This window comes from Diadema antillarum, unplaced genomic scaffold, assembly GCF_040938485.1.
Source record: "Diadema antillarum isolate AM-2024a unplaced genomic scaffold, OU_Dant_1.0 seq00001487_RagTag, whole genome shotgun sequence".
In the NCBI taxonomy this organism is placed as follows: Eukaryota; Metazoa; Echinodermata; class Echinoidea; order Diadematoida; family Diadematidae; genus Diadema; species Diadema antillarum.
The window spans coordinates 279,015-296,876 of NW_027272226.1; the positions used below are offsets into that span (position 1 = coordinate 279,015).

Here is a 17,862-nt window from a genome sequence, read left to right on the forward strand (position 1 = left end):
TGTCATATGAAAGTTCATAAGCTATCCATTCATATAAACCTTTCTGTCAGAATTGTATATTTTTTTTATTCGGCGGGCATTTCAAAAGTGTATAGTTTTTTTCTTTTTGAGACACATGGTATATGTATATATATATATATATATATATATATAACATTTCAGCTTAATGCATTCTCTGCTTCCTATAAGAACTTCTGGGCAAAACAGTTCAAAGATTACATACGCTGAAAAGAAATTGCACCCTTCTAGTTTGATTTGATTGTTATTTGTTTTGTTTCTGAATTTATTTATTTTCTCCAAGTACAGTGATAAATCAATATAATTTGACACAAAATATGCAAAGAGAAAAATAAAACATAAAAGAACAATACAGGAATGGTCAAATTCGTGACAACACCGGACTTGATGACATATTATGACTATAGCTGCAACCTTATGAAGCATATCGTAACCATGTGAGCAAAGGAAAAATCAAAACATATTATGACCGTCATCACAAGATTATCCCGAGTGGAAAAGGTCATATCAGGTACATTGCCATTGCTTTAAACTATCAAACCTATACAGTCATAGTTTACAGTTTTACCCTATATTTCTCCTAAAAGAAAAGCGATTGAATAGTTTGATGGTGATATGTTGCTTATCTATACGTGAGTCTGTATTTGGGTTGTGTGTTTTAAAATGAGTCGTTATGTCATTGATGTACATGTTAGAGTGTTAACGTTGTGTGTGCGAGTGACAGTTTACTGTGAATGCTAGTGATAGTGCATGTTCATTTTTGTACATGGCATATCATTTCATTGTTTCTATCTTGAAATAGCTTTGTAATTCGTTCTTAAGAAAGGAAATTACATACTTTTCTATATTGTTGTGCTCGAATTTAGTTGAAAACGTATAGTCTTTGGGCGATCTTAGCTGCTATGAATGAAATACATACAAATATGTGCGACAAATAACATATTGATTTGATAATCATCTCCATAAACTTCTCCATACACATAATAAAATATCTAACAAGATGCATTAGCAGCTTTAGAATATTGTTTTATAAAGTTCATCTTTTGTTTGAGTAAAACGAAGAGTAGAATGCACAATGGCAGTCATTGTTGTCGTATCATCACAGTCAAGGCGTCGGTACAAAAGGGAAAAAAAGATACTGTAAACGCAATTCATCAAACACCTAAAATCAATATTGTAAAGGTACCTATATTGTTTATAAAACGTTTGGGAAATGTGTATACAGAAAATACAAATGAGTGAACTAAAGCGAGAGAGAAAGAGAGAGAGAGAGAGAGAGATATCATATCTGTCTTGTCAATAAACACCTAAATATTATATGTTTAAATGTTCAATATCATAAACAACAACAACAGCATGTCAAGATCACAGCACGGCTATATGCCCTTTCAGCCCCTTTCCTTTGAAATGTGATTTGTCAACTTCACCTTCAACTTCTGTCGTTAAAGCTGATTAGTAAACCTGTAACCGTTTTGATTTTACATAGTTTCATGATGTGAGTTTCTTGTTAAATTCTTTACGCTACATTGTTATGCTTATATCTAAGCTAACCTTTTTATTTGATTATCAACTCTGGCCACGAAAATGATCAATATACATATATGTCCGAAAAAAAAGGAAAACTTTAGAAGAAAAAAATATTCAATGAAACATCAACATAATACAATAAACGATAATAGTTATATACAAATTTTCAGGTATGAATAAGGGTTTCCAATGTCCCATGCTACGACTAAGTTGACTTAATGGTATATATAATGGAATATAAACAATGTTAAATTCAGGCATAAACATGATCTTCCCATGTCACCAAATATTCATTTGTATTCAACATGTTTCTTATGTACATCTAAGACAGAATTGTGAAACTGAGAAAAAAATGACAGTGCCCAATTTGGTGGCTAAACAGACTGATTTCGGCCGAAGACTAGCGGCGACCTAGCAACCTTTGTCTTGACAAAGCTGACAGCATGCAATTATCAAGCACTGAACAGCGAGCAGACTGCAGCTATTCTCCTATTTTCTTGGTGAGAAAAGCACATAAAACAACGTAGCCTACACACTTACCACATTTTAGTGGCCCTATCGGTCACCAAAATATTACGCTGGCCCGACATGCATTTCTGGTGGTACCGAGCCACAGCTAAAATGTCAAGCCGTCTTTATACTATAATCAAGTTTTGTCTGAGTTGCGAGCAGTAGGCCTACATGGGCAGATCGACCTGGTAAGTGAAGTATTACGTCACCAAACACATCGATATGAAAGGTTGGATTGCAAAACACAGGGAAAACAAACCTAATGAAAACAACAGTTGACGACTTCAACACGTAGTTGTATAGTAGGACAGATTTCTCATAAATTCAAATGGTATTATTTTGCTGTTGATATTTTCAGGCAAAAATCCCTAGACTTCAAATTTGCCTGATGTGTTTACAAAATGAATCAACCTGTCGTCAGAGCTATGAAAGAAGAATGTGAAATGTGCAAAAGTCTGAAATTCCATTGAAAATCCACTCCGTATTCATATACGATACAATCAATGAAAGCAATATCAAACAGAACAGTAAAAGAGTCAGTATAATAGATAACTTTTCGTCTTCTCCCGCCTTTCTTGTTTTTGTCTTTAGATAAATACAGATCTTGAGCCATGAGTCTGATACAAAGAAAGCGACATCCATCCATGCATAATAATTGAGTCTATGATGGTTTAACAAACATTTTCTGTCTTGCCATCCAGTTATCAAGTTTAAATTTTGAGCGTGGACTGCTTATTTAGTTTGCAATAAAAGCTCTGAATGATTGCTCATCAATTGTGTGACCATTTGGTCTTTCATCCAAGGTGTTCTCGATACAATACCGAATGTACCGGACCCAGTTGTTGAGGCCCAGATCCGAATACTTAATGGCGGCCATGTTTCGCACGTACTCGCTCGTGTGAACCCGCAGGGGCCCGTCGATATCGTCTTTTTCGAGGACCGCCTGTACGACATCGGTGACTTCGTCAGCCGTTTGAGTCAGGTACTTGAAGTGATATCTAAATGGTCGAAACGAAAAAAAAATCAGTTGAAAAGAATGATCTCCATTGATACTATTAACGAATCTATCTCCACAGCAAGCATAACTTCCAATTTGAAAGTAATGCGTCTAGAGCATGCTAAAAATGCTGGGTGAAGAAGATTACATCGACAGGTAGGAAGCCTGGGGTTTGCACTGTTTTTGTATTTTGCAAAAAATAAGCCAAAAAAAAAGGTAATTCAACGTGATAAAGACGTCTCGGAACAACTTACAAAAGTTTAATTTTTTTTTTTTACAAAAATGTATAAAAATTCACTCCCAGTTTCTTTTCTCGATTTTTTACTCCCTCCCCGCAGGTTGGTTTTCTGGGCTGCAACAAGTTCAAGTAACCGCTTATGATGTCAGTCCTTAATCGTCTGTATAATTTCGCAGTTATTTCTTTTTTGAATAATACAAGTAATACATTTTTTTTTTAATGAAATTAACTTACAAGTTGATATTTTTCTCGAATTATGTACATTGTTACAAGTATTTTGATGGTTTCTATGACATTAGTACTGAAAAGAAATATGATTTATGTATGAAATTATGTTGAAGAATATAAATCAAAACTAACGAACAAGCAAGCATATTCAAATCTTGTTTTTTCCCAATATTTTAAAAGTTCTATAGCGAATGGTATTTCAAAGTTTGTTAATGTTACGCGGTTTTCACAAGTGCGAGAGCTACATGTTCATATACCTGGCCACTGACTGCAACCAAATTACGTTCCAAAGCACCTGATGATCACGATGTGTGAACTGGCTATAGCGCGAACGAGATTGACCAAGTTAATAGTAATTTTAGTTTTGTTCGTTAGTAGAGAGTGCTTTTATTCGGGAAATGGTTGATATGATTTGTCCCTCTGGATCTCAGCTTGGCGCTATGACCCATGGAGCAATCTCCACTGGTCATAGCATGGAGTTGAGATTCCTCGGGCAACAGTCATGTCCCGAAAAGCAGTCCTTATCTGTTTTATATTATGTATGCGAAACAACCTCACTCACTTCATATGCGTATTGATGGTTCTGGCTTGTCTCAGGGTTAGTTGGTCGGAGGCGGCCTTCGTAGGCAACCGCGTCTGTTCCCCCATGTTATCGTTGATGTTGGAGTCCACTGGTCCCGGGATTACTGACGTCACTCTATCACAGAAAAAAAAAACAAACAAACGTATTTTTGTCTAACATAGCCTATCCACAGCAAAGGCACTAAAGAACTATTGCTCGCTCTTTCAGAGGGTACATAAGTTTTTATGTCTTCATTTCTGGGATTTAAAATGCAAGGTATGTCAAAAAGAGTGTAATTTACTTCTCTGCGTCTTTTTTTGTTGTTTCATCTTTACACACACTGTGAAGTAATAGACAAAAAAAAAATCTACACATTCAAAGAAAAACAAAAGGACACACAACAATTCCCCCATGAAAAACAGCAGATATCCAACAAAAACAAAACAAATGTACGGAATTATAAATATCTCCTGTATAGAATAGAATGATGAACGGACATGAATTATTTGCCACCCACCTGATGTTATGTGCCTTCATTCGTGTTGCCATGGCTTCAGTAAGACCATCTACGGCATGTTTGGAAGCAGTATACAAGTCATAGAACGGATATCCTGCAAGGAATGGGTAATCATAAGTTATTCATAAATTGCATATCGTAAGTCATATATATATATATATATATATATATATATATATATATATATATATAGAAAGAGTCTCAAGTACGCCATGGATCCAACGAGAAGTTTTTTTTTTATTACAAAATTTTCGGTCTGCCTCAGACCTTCGTCAGTGTAAAGTTTTTTTTCTGCAGATTCTTCTGCTTCTGGGTGGGAACGGCTGTAGATTTCCTTGTTCTCTTAGCCTTAGGTTTGTTTTCGCGGTATTGGAGTAGTTGTTTGTGTGTCGTTTTCAGCTTTAGCAGTTCAGTTTTCGCTTTGACAAGTTCTTAATTTTGGTGGACTTCACCAAGTTGCTTCAGCTTAGCTTTGAGATCTTGAATTTCCCGTTTCAGTGATTTAATTTTGTCATCTTTCGTTTAATGGCCTGATTTGTGACACGCTTGGGAATTCTCAGTTGATCACGAAGTTGGCCAATTCTAGCTCTGTGTTTAGTTATGAGACTGACGTCTGAGGCAGACCGAAAATTTTGTAATAAAAAAACTTCTTGTTGGATCCATGGCGTACCTGAGACTCTTTCCTCTTATAATTACAACACTCGAAGTCCAACACGTGGAAAGTTCCAAGATATATGTATAAGCTGAGCAAAAAAGAAAGTAAAAATTTTTTCAAGTTCATCCTTCTCATAGAGTATTTAGCTAATATCAATGTTTTACAATTATACCATATTACAGGTAATTTAATTGGCTATCAACCTTGTAGGTCAACGAAAAGGGAAATTTTACGCATGAGTGAATGCATTCGTATTTCTCTTCCAAGGCACAAAAGTAAAAATTGCAAAATGGACAAAATACTATTCAAATGTATGTGCTTTTCCATATAACAATAAAAGAGCAAAATACAAATTCAACGCAATGAGAAATGCAAATTAATTTGCAAAAATCAACCCATGATCTCTATAATGGTTCGGTGACCCTCCAAAGATAAAGAAAGGAAAAAAGGGCGGAAATGACGAATCTGTTGTCAAATACATTATTCAAAGAACATCAGAGAAGACGAAGTATTAACAAAAATGGTAAAAATTTGAAATAATATTTCAAAAATTAGAAAAAAAATGAAGACAATGTTTGGTTCTTTGATTTGTCTCCTGAATTCTTAAATCCCTAACTTAAGATTAAGGAAACATTTGAACTCATCTTTCCCTAGAATGAACTTAACGCACATGACACTGTTTCCTTGTTATAAATGTGTATTACAGTGTATGATGAAAAAAAGAAGGCATTGCAGTGACGCGTATCAAAGTTCGGCTTCTAGTTCCCAGAATATTTCCTATTCTCCTCCTGATAGAGTAACGAAGTGATGATGTCAAAGTTCTGATTGTTTGTTTGTTTTTTTGTGTTGATTTGGTTGGGACCTGGGGCCCGTTGCATAAAACTCCAACCGGATTTTTTTTTTCCGGTTGAAATCACCAAATTCCGGTTGGAAGCTCCCAACCAGAGTTTTTATGCAACGAATTGTATATTCTTATGTTGGCAACCTTAACAAATCCAGGTTGGGCAAATCCCAACCAGAATTTTTTAAGGTTGCTAAAAAAGTTTTATGCAACGGGACCCAGGTGCACGCATGGTTAGCAACACAAATATTCGGGACGGGGTCATCCCACGAGACCAACTCCCATTAGTTATACAGCCCACAAGTTTAACCTTGGAAAAAAAGGTCCATGAGTCATACTTCCCGTGAATTCGACACTAGGCAAAATAGGCCCGTGAGTTCGACACTAGGTAAAAACAGCCCACGAGTTCGACTTTACAACTTTATGGCTTGTGTCGGTCTCGTGCGCGGGCCGTGTTTGCTTTAGTGTCAAACTCATAGGCTGTTTGAGTCGTGGGCTACAATGATTCATGGGTTTCGAACTCGTGACGTGCACCCATTCAGTACAGGTTGCTCAAAACCAGTTCCCATGGCGATGAATGGCTACGACATTACACTTTGATCCTGTACCCAATCTTCTTCTTTCTTTCTTTTTTTTTTTCATTCTCTGTGTTTGTTATGTTTGTAGTTTTTTAATCATAATACTATATCTAAAGTGGATGTGCAGGGAAATAAGGGTAAAACCATTTACAAGGATTTGTGCAAGATTTTATAGCAATTGCCACGACATACCATTAATTCCGCTGTTAGAACCAATGTTGATGATGTGACCGTACTGCTGCCTCTTCATGTGCGGTAACACCGCCTGCATCATCCGGGTGGTGCCAAGGAAGTTGGTGTCCATGACAGCGCGCACGTTGTCCATTGTCGCGTACTCGAAGGGAACGAGTGATGCAACTCCGGCATTGTTAACTACGTACAGAGTTTATGAAAGAAATTGTGATGATATATATATAATAGATAAGAAACAAAACTGGAACAAAGTTCATGCTGTATTCACCAACGGTTTATTTCTGCACACAAATTTTCTAGCGTCTGGCCGCCCTTTCTCAATTGTTGATACTGAGAGAACAATAACAAAAATTAAGCCATAACAATATTGCAACAGTGTTACGAAGCGATGCGCGCTTTAACGCATCAATGCTAGGCATCAAAAGCCATGTCTACACCTATCCCAAAACTTGAAGTTATACTAACTACGAGCGTTACGACAAAACTTCGATGCCGTTCACACCTACATGCAGTTAGCAAAACTTCAAGGTGATGCTAACTACGACAGAAAATAAAGGGCACCTAGTCCGCACACATGTTCGCGCGCTATTGTTGGAAAATTGAGAGTCGTGGTTAACAAAACTCCGTTCACATTTGTCGTAGTTTTAGCGCTCTGTGGGGGGCATTCCCAAAACCACGACGAAACTACGACAAAACCCTAAGAAATCTTATGGTGTTGTCGTGGTGTCTTCGCCTTAAGGTTTTGTCGTGGTTTTCAAGACTACGTGCGTCTACATCTACACTAACTTGGAGTTTAGTGCCTCGTAGTTTACAAAATCCGTAGTTTTGAAAACCTTAAGGTAAAGGGATCTAGGTGTGAACCTCACTAAAGATAGTAGTTAAGCGTCTTTGCTAGGCATCCTAGCACCCAGCGCGCATCCTGGCAATAGTGCAATGTTACGTCATAATGGAATGACAATGAGTATAAAGTATACATAAAAAAACTTGGCACGACTGATATAGAAGTAATTCCTCTGAGGACGCAGCTGCGTTGGTGATGTAAAAGTAGTACATTATTCCTTTCGAAATTCAACATATACATAAATTAACTTCAATTCTATTGTATAATCTTTACATAATCTGAGATTATCATGATTAATATAAACATTCGATTTTTTAAAATCAAACTGAAACATCATGCTGTGATGGTTACGTAAAGTTTGTACAAGCAGTTTATTATTCCTTTCAAACTTTAACATACACTTACATTTACTTCCAAATTCTGATGAATAGATAATCTTTAAATAATCTGAGACTAGCATGATTATGAAATATGTGAAGATTCGATTTTTTGTAATTAAACAGATACGTCACAATACGTCTCGGAGTGAAAAAAAAATACTGGTTCCAAATAGAAAGAGAGCGAATTTTAGTATTCAGCATTCTATTACTCAATTATAGTGATAGGACCCATATCAGCGGGATAAACGGGGGAACATACAACAGTAAGCGCCGCACCTACTTGTAAAAAGTGTAGTTCGTGAGCCATGATAGATCTATGTTCATGCCCTGTCCCTGGAAGCTCCTTGTGCGGATGATTGTTTTTAGTTCTTTCATGTGTCTTTCTTCAAAGGCTTCCATGTCCTTGTATAAAATGCAACATTGCAGATCTGTTAGTGTGTGATTTGTTGTGTTGAAATGTTGTGCGACTGGATGTTGTGTTTGACTTCTGATTATGGTGCTTTTGTGGTTGTTGAATTGTTGTCTGAAGTTTGTCGTTTCCCCGATGTAGCCATGGACAGCCAGGGGACATTGCTTGCATGTAAGGCTGTACACTACGTTCTTGCTGTTGCAGTCCCCTGACGTCGGACGGAGGGTGTGACCGGATCCAAGTTTGATCTCTGTATCTGTGATTAGATGATCGCATATTATCTGACATCGATTGTTTCCACATTTATGATTTCCAGTAGGTCTGATTGTTTTGCTGACTTGTGATCTTGTAAGCAAACTTTTGAGGTTTCGTGGCTGTTGTTGTGCATGTAGGGGATGTGTTGTTACCTCTGTGGCTGGTGATTGAACTTGTTTGAGCGTTGGCCATTCCTTCCTAACTTCCTTCATGAACTGTTGTGATGTTGGATGATATGCTGTTACGAAAACCTTGCGGGTATGAGAGTCTTTGGGTTTGAGGTTATCGTGATGTAGTAAGGATGAGCGTCTTTTTGCTATCGCGCGGTCCCTCCCTGCTTGTAACAATGTCTAACGAGCACCCCGCAGCAACGAAGTTTTGTCTCAGCTTCAAAGACGCATCCAGAAATTCCTTGTGATCAGAAATGATTCGTCTGTAGCGGAGAGCATTTGACTGTACACAACTGACCTCTTGATATGATTAGGATGGAAGCTGTTGTGCTTATGTAACCCATAAAGTCTTTTATGTACAATCTTTTCTAGAACATTGATAAGGCAGGAAGCAAAGAAATTGGAAGATAATTCTTCAATTGAGATGAGTCATCTTTCTTATAAAGTGGAATAACCTTGCCTATTTTTAATGAGTTTAAGAATTGACCAGAAGAAAGCGATAAATTAAATATATCAGCTAATGGGTCGGCTATGTGGCTTATTATCTTTTTAGGAAGGTTAACACTAAACTCATCTTAGCCTTTAGAATGCCTAGTCTTAAGGTACTTGACTGTTTTGATAATTTAATGACGATTTGTTGGCGTAAGAAATAAAGAATTTTCGGGAGATGAAGGTAAGTGTTGAGTAAAATGAGCATTTCCCGAATCTGTGGTAGAGGCAAGACGAGGACCCATCTCAAAAAAATTCGAATTCAATTCTTCTGCGATATTGAGTGGGTCGTTTACCAGCTCATCATCAACATATATATTACATTTATCGTTATACATTTTTCCTCCAATAAAAAATTAACTGTACTTCAAAGCTCATTTATATCAATTTTATGTGATTAAATTTTCCGTGAGTAATAAAGTTTTCTGGAAAGTCGTATCACTGAGGTAAGTCTATTTATATAAAAACGACATTTTGAATATTGAGATTCTGATTTACTCTTCAAAGCGAATTTATATAATTCATTATGGGTTTATATGGATTGTATACCGTTGGTTACCCAAGATATTCTACTTTTTCTATTTGTTCTTGTGAGGGCTAACGGTATATTTCCCTCATATGAATCCGATAATTTAGATATGAATATAAAATCATAGACCCTGTCAGTATTGGACCCATGAAAAACCTCTGACCAGTCTTCATTTATCAAATCAAAAATTAATAATTCATTATTTATGGGAGTTTTTTCCTATACATTTTCTTAAGTTGGGGTATAGGCGGCGTAAAATGTAGCTGGTCAAAGATAGTGAATATCGGTAGATGGTCTGATATGTCATAATACAAAATTCCATTGGAATATGTAAGAAGCCAATCATATCTTATCTTTAATTTCTTCATTCGAATGTAACAGAGGAAATGTCAATGTTATCGTCTCACAAATACATGCTGGTATCATCAGCATGCAAAATAAACTGTAATTAATCTGCAACACGGCAAACATCATTTCACCCTCCGGAACCCAATAGCCCGGTCCTCAGGCTAATCTCAAATTGTTTACTAAAATAAACTGTTTACTAAGTGTTTTTACCAAAATAATTACCAACAACTTCAATAAATGAAGAGCTTGCTTCCAAAAGTCGCTTAATCCATTGAAAAATAATGGACTTAGCGCCTTTTGGAAGTAAGGACTTCAAATGATTGTGACATTCCTTATGCTCATAAAAAAAAATTAACTCAACAACTGATTAATAAGAATAACGTGCATTAGACATAAGATTTATCATCGCATGGGATGTGGAGTACCCTGGGAGAAATTTACACTATTATTTCGATATATCATATTTTTCTAAAAACATGAACTTTGTATATACAATTTTTAAAGGATTTTAGGAGTAAACAGGTAATACAGATATAGCAGTATAAGGATTTCATCATTGTTATCATGACTAGTTTACAAAATTTGTATGACTGTAGCAATTTCAACTTTACATGGAACTATACCTTTGATTATTGCAAACTATGACAGGCCACACTGCCAAATGTGGCATACCATATTACACGACTGAATTAATACGTTTATATCACACACACAAAAGTTAAGTTGATCTCATTATAAGCAGGCTTTGAAACTTTAATGCGATTGCTACTTTCTTGCACAATTTCGTCTATGAAAATTGGACAAAAACAAAGATGTATTGCCCATTTTGGGTGTAATATTGGGATATTATCGTTTCGCCTGACTAATTTTGTTGAAAATGTCTAAAGTATTCACCAAATGTGTTCACCAGATCTTTGAATTTCATGTCTAAGGATGGGGAAAAACGCTGCTTCCTGCTCCCTGCTTGAATAATAGATTTTGAAATAATTAAAAAGCACGCAACAATTACATGATTTATTTTGTAAGGGGCTCTTTCTTGCAACAAAAGTAATCAACCTATCACCTCAGTTGGAAATTGAAATTTCCCAGATATTCCACCCAAGAAATGCACGAGATCGCTGCATATCCATTCAAAAACTGCGGAACCCCCCCCCCCCCCAGATATAAGGGGGGGGGGGGGCTGTACCGTGGCACTTACCTCGCCCTAACCATCTCAGTCGATGCGCTTATGAATTACAATTAAAAAAAGTTAATCAGTATAAACAACCAACTCAACACAATTCAGAAATTGTTATGTTTGGCGCTTTTTTCCTGCAACTTAGACGTTCAACAAACGTATGGTATTATTTTTAAGGATTTTTTTCCGAAATATTCAGCAACAGTGAACACTAAAAAAAAAAATGAAATGAATCTACTTTTTAAATTCATTTGATTTTGTTGACTACTGCCTCACATTTGACTAAATTGTCTCTTGCAATCTGTCATATTTATTGCGAGTTCGTGATCACCCTGAAAGAGATGGTTGATATCTTCGCAGGATGATTATTATGTTAAACTTCGTAGAGATAATAGGTCAGAACAATTCACTACAGACATATAAAAGGTTAGAGACTTTTCTTCATGGTTAATAAATACGTCAAGCAAAACTACGAAGCGGAAAAAGCTGACTGATCTTTTAGTCTTCAAGATATTCTCCTCTAAGGCCTTACCCAAGCGCGGCATGGTATTTTATCTAATACTTCTGAAAAGATGCCCATGCACATCACTATACCTCGACACTTCAAACGGAAATTAAAAAGAAATAATCCAAGCTTATCCTAAGCAACTGCTAAGAGTGTTCAGGTGTATTTTTGGTAAAAAAAGTAATCTATATTAGAGTTTTTTTTTATTTTTTAAACATGGTAAATAAAAACTCACTGAGAATATCGATGCGGCCATAATCTTCCACAACCTTCTCCACAGATTCTGCCACTGAGTTGTCATCTACCACGTCTAGCTGACGGATGTGAAGCGTGTCATCGAGGGCTCCGCCCGCCGCCTCCTCCAGGGGACCCTTCTTCTTCATGTTTCTCATCGTGGGGACGACGAGATACTTTTTGGCCGCATCCTTCGCGAATCGCACCGCCATGTTCAGCCCGATGCCCGTCGAGCAACCGGTAATGAGCATCACTTTTTGCGCCATCGTGTAGTCTCACAATTGGCTGTAGAAAAGCGATAAACATGGATAAGTTGACCGTTTCATCGCTGCAAAGAAAAGCCTATCAAGTATGAAAGCGAATCCTGAGAATGATGAAATCATTAAAATCTTATCACTACCCTCTCTATCCCCCACACCCCAATGCAAATAAAGTCTACCGCCTGGTCCTAACGAAAAGATAAGAGGGAAAAAACAATCTAACTCGCTTCTTTACAATGATCCGTGCATGTAATATTGATAGCAATACTTAAATAGAAAACAGAAACGGGAAAAATGAACGGCAGACACTTCCGCTAATAGAGAAGATGGGATAGTATCTCACCTTTGATCACGATGCATACAATTCTACAAAGTTCTGAGCCCAAAACAAAGACATAAACAGGGGACAAAATTAAGAAATAACGAAAGAAATTTAATCGCTCAAATATATAATGATAAATTGAAAGACGAGAAAAAGTAAAATAACAAACAAATAAATCGCCTAAATCAAGTTAACAGACGTCTTAAGTGATGAGAAAATGAAGTGTTATACATTTCACGACTGATTTGATTAATCAAAACGGAAATTTCATCTTACACTGTCGAGAGCGATGATGCTTTGCACATTTAGGCACTGTTTTCAAAACGGCTGGGCTAGTTGTCCGGCGAATGCAGATGAGCTGCCTTTCCTTGACTTTTATAGCTCGGGTGTGGTCTGATACTTATTACATGTAAACATCTCGATAAGTAATAACACAGACAGGTAGGCGTGTCCATGTCGTAAACAGCTGAATTGTGAAACATGATTGGTTATTAAGTGCATACGCTTAAGTCACTAGCATACCACTGGCGAATAGGCGATGATTTCATGGATTTTGTTTTCGTTACTCCTCCCCTTACTCCTCCTGTCAGATCAAGTGCAATACCAGTCATTTGTTGATGTTTTTTTCAACTGTCAGTGCTGACTGCGCTATGGAGATACAAAAGGTACAAGTGCATCTCTTTTTAGACACGTTTATCGATATGAACGCTCGCCGGCCTTTCTCACTGTAAACTCCATTTCTTTTTATAGAGCAATTATTCTGCAAGGATAATGTCAACAACGTGTGCTTTTTTTCTCTCATACTCAGTTGACACATAAATAGAACAAGTTTAATGTACCGTTCTTATCATCTTTAAATACTTTGTAATAGATACTCGAATAATTATACATGTGTCAATAACAGCAAGATGAGAGAAAGAGAAGATAGAGAGAGAGAGAGAGAGAGAGTGAGAGAAGGGGAGAGTAAGCCTCTCTGTGCCAGGGACTTTAGACAGTGTGTACATGTAGTGTGAAGCGTGTAGTTTGTAGACAGTGTGTTATGTGCCTATTGGCACTCAAAGTACACGTTTGTTTGTATATTTATTTTCCATTTCACACTAAAAATACACGGAACAATACATAACTCATGCATGAATCAGAGAAAGATTACTAATCTGATAGATTACCCATTTAAGATTCATTATAACAATGATTCTCTGCTTCCATGCATGGGGACACATAGACGCTAAAATTATAAGTATAAAGTAGAAAATATATATTCAGACATACAAGCAAATACTATATATTTCATTCCGCCTTTGGGCAGTTTTAAGACAGGTTTTACATTTACTCACCTGAAATATGAGTTTTGGGGTCATTTCTGTATGATTTCTGTAATGAAATAATCTATGAAATTGTGAGAGCATGAATTCTTTAACACTTTGATTTGAATATTGATAACAACTAACTAGAAATGTTTTCCGATTAATTTGTAAATGTCTTCATGTCATAACTTCTTAATTTCGTATCCGATTTTGATCCTTTGGCACAGTTCTGTAGGGATTTTCTGCTCTCTTTGTTAAGAAACTGATAAAATGTTGGAGTGTTTTTTTTTTCTTTCTATTGATTCATAAACATCCTGATCATCACTTAAGTGGAGAAAAAAAAACACCGATATTTGTCGCAAAAATTTAATCTACTTTTTTTTTTCAGCCATGAAAAAAAAAAGACAACGTATTAAGCTCTGACTATTACGTGACGAGGCAAATTTTGGTGCACATCACTTGCAAGAAACCCACATACGAGTCATACTGCTCGTTATTCACACTGCCCACGAGTTTATTAGCGAGTCATACAAGCAGCGAGCTGGACACTATTCATTACTATACTGGGTGTCCCCCCCCCCCCCAAAAAAAAAAAAAAAGCGGAACGGTAGATTTTCAGTACCTTGCGTTCCAAAAGTGATATATTTTTTGACATCATTAGAAAGAACATTTTCCGCAAAAGACAATGATACCCAAATCATTAAATTTGGTGCAGAACTCTTTAGTCTACGCCCAATTCCGTAAGTGCAGTCTTTTCAAATTTCGCTGGATTTTTGCGACGTGTGATTTTTCCAAAACTTGCCATAAAGTGAAAAGAAAATAATTCTTAAATTGACCAAACGAAACTCATCATTTTTTGTTTACCTATCAACCTATACCCCCCTATACAAAGCAAAATAACCATGTGTGCATCTTATCAAAACAAACCGTATTCCTGCTTAGCCCCCTGAACTTGCACACCATTACTCTACTATTACCTTACTACATACATCTACCTAATCCCGCCAATCCCCACTTATTTACACAGACATTACCCCCCCCCCCCCGAAACTTACTCTCAAGACACATCCATACAAACACAAAAATCATAACAACAAACATACACACCCACAAACACAAACACTCACACACCAGATCACACTACTTACATGTCGTATCATGGTTACCTGTTTCCTAGACACACACCAAAAACCAAAACTGACCAAACGTCTGACGTGGGAAAGAAAAAAATGTGACCACTTTAATGCTGATAAATACCAAATTCCTAAACATTGTCAAAACTTACCATACATCTGACGTGGGGGAAGAAAGATTGAAAAATCAGAATTGACATAATTACAAATATGTAATTCATACCATAAATGTGGACACCTATCCCTGCCAACAGTGTGGATAAAAGCAATGAAAAACCAATCTCTACGAAAGCTTCAACTCCTCCCATTTTTGCAAATGAAACCCAAGCTTACCTGCTTTTACCGTAATGTTCTTTTCCTCCTCTATAAAATTCAAAACAATTTTCTTCATCTTCTCCCTCTTGGGTAATTTATATTCTTCTCTGACCGAAATATTACAACTTTCATCAAAATTATTAAAGCATTCACACATTTAATTCGATATTGTAATTGAATTACACTGCTACATTTCTGAAATATGTGAGCCTTCTATGCCATCATCCTTGTCCAGTGCAATTTGTTCAAAGTATTGCTTTTCTACTCAAGAACCACAATAAATGCCACAAATTTATACCTGGAGCTGTTGATTCATGTACTACACGATGTGAAATTATGAAAACCATCTGGACTGCCCCTTTAACACAATCAAAAAATATATGCGAATTAGATTCCCTCAACAATTGAGTATATGAATATAAGAACGACCCAAGTCCAATTTTTGGCCAAATTCAGTTTGACATGGGAAATTGTAGCTTATGCATGGACTCATCTTGTGTGCAAATGATAAATCCTAATTACCACCCGGAAGTGCCTGAAATGAATGAGTTAAATCTTATATTAATGTAAGAATGAAGGACTTGGGTCATTCTTACATTCATATAATAGCGCCCTCTCTCATCCTTCTCCCATCTCTATAGCAGAATATCATGTATATGAATCAAAGAACGACCCAAGTCCACCACACAAAATGACCTCTCCACAATTAATGTAAATGTTAATTGTCATAATAATATATATTCTAATTTGTATATACACTGTTGCCTTCCCATCACAGTTAAATAGAATATTATTGGACAAATAAAAAAGATATGAAGTTTTTTTTAGTTTACTCGAAATGATCTTCCATGGACTTGGGTCGTTCTTATATTCATATACTCAATTGACATTAAGAACCAAGATTATCATTCACAAAACCGAACTCAAACAAATGTTCCCTTGTGTATATGATATAACCCCGTGTAGGAATTTAAACTGAAATTCCCTGTGTTTACTAAGTAAAGTCGTACTTCTAGGTCTAATATGATAAATAAATTTCTAATTTTCATATCAGTGAAATTATACTTCATTTCACCATCAGCGACCATGTTTTATTTCCAAAGTATACAGTTCTTGTAAATCTACAACAAAATACTCACACAATATTTTTGACTTGATACTTTGAAAATCTGATATTTCACCAGAAATCCTCACCTGTATAATATATGAAGAACTTGCTTCCAATAGGCGTTGAATCCAAAATTTTTCAATGGATTTAGCGCCTTTTGGTTGCAAGATCTTCATTTTTATTATCATGAGTTAATACATCAAAATACAGCTTTCACATTGGGCGCCAACACACACACACACACACACACACACACACACACACACACACACACACACAGACACACACACACACACACACACACACACACACACACACACACACACACATACACACACTGTTTTTTCCTGGCCCGCGCCCAATGTGAAAGCTGTATCTTTTGTTGACATGGATCAACGGGCTTACATAATACACCGTATAGACCGCGTGTCGCACCCAAATTCTTTGCTCATACGTCGCAAAAATCCAGCGAAATTTAAAAAAAAGGCTGCATTTACAGAATTGGACGTAGAATAAAAAATTCAGCACCAAGTTTAAGGATTTTCATATCATTGTCTTTTGCGGAAGATGCTCTTTCCAATGATGCCAAAAATATATCACTTTTGGAACGCAAGGTAATGAAAATCTACCGTTCCGCTTTTTTGGGGGACACCCGGTATAGAGAAGCCCACAAAGTCGACATAAAAACAATAGGTCCACGAGCCATTCTGTCCACGAAATAAACACTAGGAAAATATAAGGCCTTCGAGCACACACTGGGCAAAATAACCACGAGCTAGAAGGTAGACCCCCCCCCCAAAAAAAAAACAAACAACAACAACAACAACAACAACAGCAACAACAAAACAACAACAACAAACAAAAACAAAAACACAAAAACAAACAAAAACAAAAAACAAACAAACTAATACAATCGCAAAAAACCCAAGTCCGACGTTAGCTGATTGTTTTAAAGGGGAATCTAGTCCAAATATGATAAATATATCTAATACGAGAGTAAAATCTTTCGAGTTCAACGGTAAAAATGTGACTGAAATCGGATGAAAAATAAGGAAGTTATGAAATTTTGAAGTTTTGCTAATTTCTGCGAAACAATTCTTGTACAGTGGATATGAATATGCAAATAAGTGAGCTAACCATGTCATAACCTCCCATTTTCCATTGATCGTGTAAAAAAAAAAATGAAGAAAATGCTATGAATCTGTCAATGAAGTATAAAG

The 17,862-nt window shown here is 36.4% G+C and overlaps 1 protein-coding gene across 1 annotated transcript; it reads right to left on the reverse strand.

Annotated features, from left to right (window-relative positions):
• Nucleotides 1-1,919: 1,919 nt before the first annotated feature.
• Nucleotides 1,920-12,466, reverse strand: LOC139709996 (retinol dehydrogenase 8-like). The gene is made up of 6 exons (XM_071621949.1): nt 12,202-12,466; nt 6,864-7,043; nt 4,598-4,691; nt 4,081-4,215; nt 2,886-3,053; nt 1,920-1,980 (listed from the first exon to the last, which is right to left on the reverse strand). Exons 1-6 carry the CDS (start codon nt 12,464-12,466, stop codon nt 1,920-1,922), a joined length of 903 nt encoding a protein of 300 aa, XP_071478050.1.
• Between the last annotated feature and the right edge of the window lie 5,396 nt (nt 12,467-17,862).

What these genes read in the sequence shown, in the direction of transcription:
- LOC139709996 (XM_071621949.1), bottom strand. Translation starts at nt 12,466, where the DNA reads ATGGCGCAAAAAGTGATGCTCATTACCGGTTGCTCGACGGGCATCGGG. An exon ending in TTCTAACAGCGGAATTAATG is followed by an intron (nt 4,692 to 6,863) that starts GTATGTCGTGGC and finishes CATTCCTTGCAG; the next exon opens with GATATCCGTTCTATGACTTG. An exon ending in ACCATCAATACGCATATGAA is followed by an intron (nt 3,054 to 4,080) that starts GTGAGTGAGGTT and finishes TCGACCATTTAG; the next exon opens with ATATCACTTCAAGTACCTGA.